The sequence below is a fragment of the Lactuca saligna genome, chromosome 8 (genome assembly GCF_052625555.1).
Source record: "Lactuca saligna cultivar CGN05327 chromosome 8, ASM5262555v1, whole genome shotgun sequence".
Taxonomy (NCBI): Eukaryota; Viridiplantae; Streptophyta; class Magnoliopsida; order Asterales; family Asteraceae; genus Lactuca; species Lactuca saligna.
In genome coordinates this window covers 195,218,519-195,223,352 of record NC_136424.1, presented here as the reverse complement: position 1 = coordinate 195,223,352, position 4,834 = coordinate 195,218,519, and the positions used below count along the sequence as shown (strand labels likewise).

Below are 4,834 nucleotides of genomic sequence, written 5' to 3'. Positions count from 1 at the left end.
GCAGATGTCGACTCGAAGGGTAAACTCCAACTATCGGATTACATAACACAGGCTCCACCACCTATAACCATAGCACAATATACTCATAAGTCCTTAACCTTACAAGGCACTCCATAACCCCCCATTAATTTCCTGATCAAGGTCAAAGTCCTTGGTTAAGGTCAACAATCCAAGTTGACCTCAACTCGTCGAGTACACTCGGCCACTCACCGAGTCCTTGGAGCACCTTCCAACTCGCCGAGTCATCGGGGTGACTCGCCGAGTTCCCGATCAAACCATAAGACCACCCGTCGAGTTTCCTCCTTACAACTCGACGGGTATACAAGCAACCATATCCTCGGCTAAAACTCATCTGACTCGCCAAGTTTCTCTTTAACTCGTCGAGTTTCATAGCCATCTTCATCTAACTCGCCAAGTTATTCAAACAACTCGTCGATTTCACGGCTTCCTTCATCTGACTCGCCGAGTTTTTCATCTAACTCGGCGAGTTTATTGCACATCTTCATATGACTCGCCGAGTCCCTTCAGTCATTTTAACATGCAGACGTCTATAAGCCATGGCAAGGCTCCAAATTGTAGATCCAACTCCCTTAGGCCTACTTATCACGTAAAGTTGTAAACTTTACGTGCATGCATTTCTTTACAAGACCTTAATGCCAAAACCAAACTTTTAATGGGTGTTCATGTGCCAAGGGAACCTTAATCTCGACTAAAGCTGGAACTTTATGCTTGTATAATCCAAGGAGGGTCCAGATCTGAAGTTACAACTTCAGATCTAGCCCATAGATTGTCATACCAACTTGATACCCTTATAAAACCCTAAAACTCATTCAAAGATAAGGTCTAGACTGAAATAACTAAGGGTAATGGTTTAATACCTTCCCAAGAGATGTCCACAGAAGTACAATTCGGACTTCCTCCCAGCTCCTTGCCTCAATCACTTGTTTCCCCAAACTCCTACACCAAAATCTTCTCTCAAAGCTTCAAAATACAATGGGCACACACATACACGGGTTAGAGATGAAAAGGGGGCTGCAAAGGAACTGAAAGAGGCTTGAGCTTCTTTAAATAGGGGTGCAAACCCTGGGGATTAGGGTTTCACTTTCCAGTTCCTACTCGCCGAGTTCCATAAAGGACTCGCCGAGTAGGTCACTTAATTCACGATCCAACCCACTACTACACAACAAGTAAGGCAACCAACTCATTGAGTAAGGCCAAAACAAAAAAATATTTTATTTAAAGTACTACCTGAGAGTTAGGGTGTTACATGGATGGGAACGTGCATACTTATAAATCTCGATTGGTCGCAAAAGGTTACACTCAGACTTAAGGAAATTACTATGAGGAAACTTTATCATTAGTAACTATGATTTAAAATATTAGAATACTAGTATTCATGGCTGCATTTCATGACTATAAAATATGAAAAATGGATGTAAAAAAGACTTTCCTTAATGGGAAGTTGACTTAGGATGTTTATATGGCTAAGCCAAAAGGTTTTGTATAGTCAAAGAATCCTACTATGGTATGTAAGATTGAGAAATTCATTTATGAACTCAAAAAACCACCTCATACGTGGAACATCTATTTTGATGTGAAAATCAAGGAGTTTGGTTTCTTACGAAATGAAGATGAACTTTGTGTGTATTTTAGATCTGCTGGAAGGGTAGTTATCATTCTCGTCTTGTATTTCGATGACATTTTGCTCATAGGAAACAAAATTCCAAAACTTAATATTGTAAAAGCATGTCTTGGGAAGAGTTTTTCTGTGAGGGACTTGGGAGAAGCTTCCTATATACTTGGTATCAGGATCTATAGGGAGAGATCTAGGTGACTAATAGTACTTTTCCAAAACACATACTTGAATAAAATCTTGAAGATATTTAAGATGGAAAAATCTATAAAGGGATTTGTATCTATGCAATAAGACACAATTTTGAGTAGAACCCAATGTCCTAATACTAGTGAAGAACTGGACAGGATGAGTCGAGTCCCGTATGCTTTTATTATAGGATCAATCATGTACACCATAATATGTACTAGGCCAAACGTCTCATACACCATTAGTATGACAATTCGTTATCAAGCCAATCCTAGTGAAAGTCATTGGACCGAAATGAAGAACATTCTGAAGTATCTTAGGAGGACTAAAGATATGTTCTTGGTTTATGGTGGTAAAGACGAGCTAAGCATCAAAGGATATGTGGATGCAAGTTTCCAAATTAACAAAGATAACTCAAGATCTCAGTCTGGTTTTGTATTCACATTGAATATAGGAGGTTCCATGCAAGAGACTTTATTAGACTCAACTATAGAGTCAGAGTATATTGCGACCAATAAGGCGAACAAAGAAGCAGTGTGGCTAAATCAGTTAATCAATGATTTAGGTGTTGTTCCAAGCATAGCTAAACCCGTTGAGAACTTCTATGATAATGAAGGTGCACTTGCCTTAACTAAATAACCTTGAGATCACAAGCACACAAGGCATATAAAGAGAAAGTTCCACCTAATAAAGAAACTAGTTGAATATGGATACATTATCGTGAGTCGAGTTTCGTCTAAAGACAATCAAGAAGATCTACTAACGAGATGATTGTCACAGATTAAGCATGATGCTCATATTGGGTTTATTGGCATTAGATTTGCTAGTGTAACATCCCATAAATCAAGGTAAATTTTTCAATTTCAAAACCAATCCAAAAGCCATAAATGTTTACAAAACATGGTTACCAACTGTCAAATCATAAATTAGAGTATCCAAGGTATGCACGATCAAGCCTTCTCCTTACCCTGTCCTCTAAAGTACCTGAAACCATAACAATCAAATTGGAAGCCAAAGTGTAGTGAGTTCCCCAAAAGTACCTGCAACCATACAAATAATAGCATGTATATATGAGCCTTCGGCATGACTGGACCGACTTATAAGGCCTAAGTCTATCTTGACCTATCTCCGAGCCTTCGTCCTGACTAGAATGCCTCCCAGGCTTTCAGTCTATCCAGACTGCCCCAGGTATCTTGGCCTTCAGCACAAAGCATGACCACCTCAACCCAACTAACAATAACAAGTCAACATATACAATAACAATTGATAGCCAACAAGGATAGGTAATCATAGAGATCTACCATTCTAATACATACTTAATGAACATAGGTAATCATATAGATCTATCTATCTAAGATATAACCACAATATGATGAATCCAATATACCATGATACATAATCCAATAGGTTGGCATTGGTGCCTTCAACCTACAAGTACAGTGAGGAAAATTCACCTCAATGTTAGGAAGATAGCCCAACAAAATACAACTCAAAGTAATGGCTCTACGGGTCACCTTTACAATACATAAGGACCAAGCCTCAATCTACTATTTAAAATACCCCAAATCACCAAAAGTCAAACTTGGTCAAAGTCAATGGTTAACGGTCAAAAGCCAAAGCCAAAGTCAACTCTAATTGGTCGCCACGTTGTGGCTATAAAGTGACAAACTAGACTGCTCTAGCCCAGTCGCACATCGTGGTAACCTAAGGCCATGGTTAGGCACTAGATTCCAAACAGCTTAATTAGCTAAGCCATTTTCATCAATTTTAAAATCTCCAAAGCTCATATCAGGTCCATTTCGTTGTCTAAATGGATAAAGTTTCCAACTTTATCGCTTAAGAACTTCCAAGAGGTAAATATCTCACCCTAGGCCCCAAAAGGGGATGAAAAGACATCATGGCTTAATCATTAAGCACTTTATCATGAAGATCTCATGACCCACGATTCTAGAAGGGTTTTTTGTACCAAAACTATCATAAAAATCTATGCTTTTCAAACATGCATGTCCAATGCATATCTTGAACTCTTATTAGGTCAAAACTAAGGGTTTATGATCAAGAGTCCATGCAAGACACCAAAGCTAACTTATAAATCTTATCCAAGGCACCAAATACTCTAAGTGGCCTAGAGATTCATAAAGTTGCAAACTTCATGAGATCGCACCAGTCAAATGATGGGTTTTGAGCATTCTAACACTTCCTAAGTGTACATGCAACCCTAATAACCTTGGATCTATGTTTGTCTAATTATCATGCAAAGTTGATTTCCAAGGCTATGATCCTATCTAGCATACATGGGGAACAATTTTAAATTAAATAATAGATAGAATTACATACCTTGTTGTTGTGGGTGTTCCTTGAAACCTTGTGAGCCTAGCACCCCGAGTGTGATGCCTCAAATGCTTCACACAACACCAAATGTTATGGAGTAGACTTGGAGAGAATGTATAACACTCAAAATCAGCTCTAGCCTTCTTGTTTCTTGTCTAACCGATTTTGGGGAGAACACATGACCTTCATATAGTGTTGACACATCTAGGGTTACACCCTAATGTGTCATGACTCTTCATTTCCATGACCCATGGGTTTGTAACTCCCATGGAGCCTCCATGGACTATCCAATAGGTATAACCCATCTTGATTATCCATGGAGCCTCTTAGCCCACTATATAAGTTATGGATGATTTACATAATCAATCCATACATTTAATTAGTTGTCTTTTGATCACTTCATTAATTCTAAATTAATTCTTGATCAAACTAATTAAATAATATTATTAATATATTAGAGCATATAATATATTAATAAACCATATGTGTTATTTCTCTCATTTAGTTTATCCAATTGCATGGTGCCATGCAACCCAAATGGACCATGCCGGGTCGGGTCAAGTATTTACCAGAAATAGTTATGCACTTAGACACCTTATCCAACAGTCCCCCACTTGGATAAGTCTAATAACTATAACTGCAATACTTCAGGAACCGATCGGCAATCGTAGCTCTTTCAAG

General features: G+C 38.5%; 1 protein-coding gene across 1 annotated transcript; it reads left to right on the top strand.

The window, feature by feature from the left end:
* The first annotated feature begins 2,116 nt into the window (after positions 1-2,116).
* LOC145010411 (secreted RxLR effector protein 161-like) lies at positions 2,117-2,461 on the top strand. The gene has a single exon (XM_078968956.1). The coding sequence runs from the start codon at positions 2,117-2,119 to the stop codon at positions 2,459-2,461; it is 345 nt and encodes a 114-aa protein (XP_078825082.1).
* Positions 2,462-4,834: the final 2,373 nt, after the last annotated feature.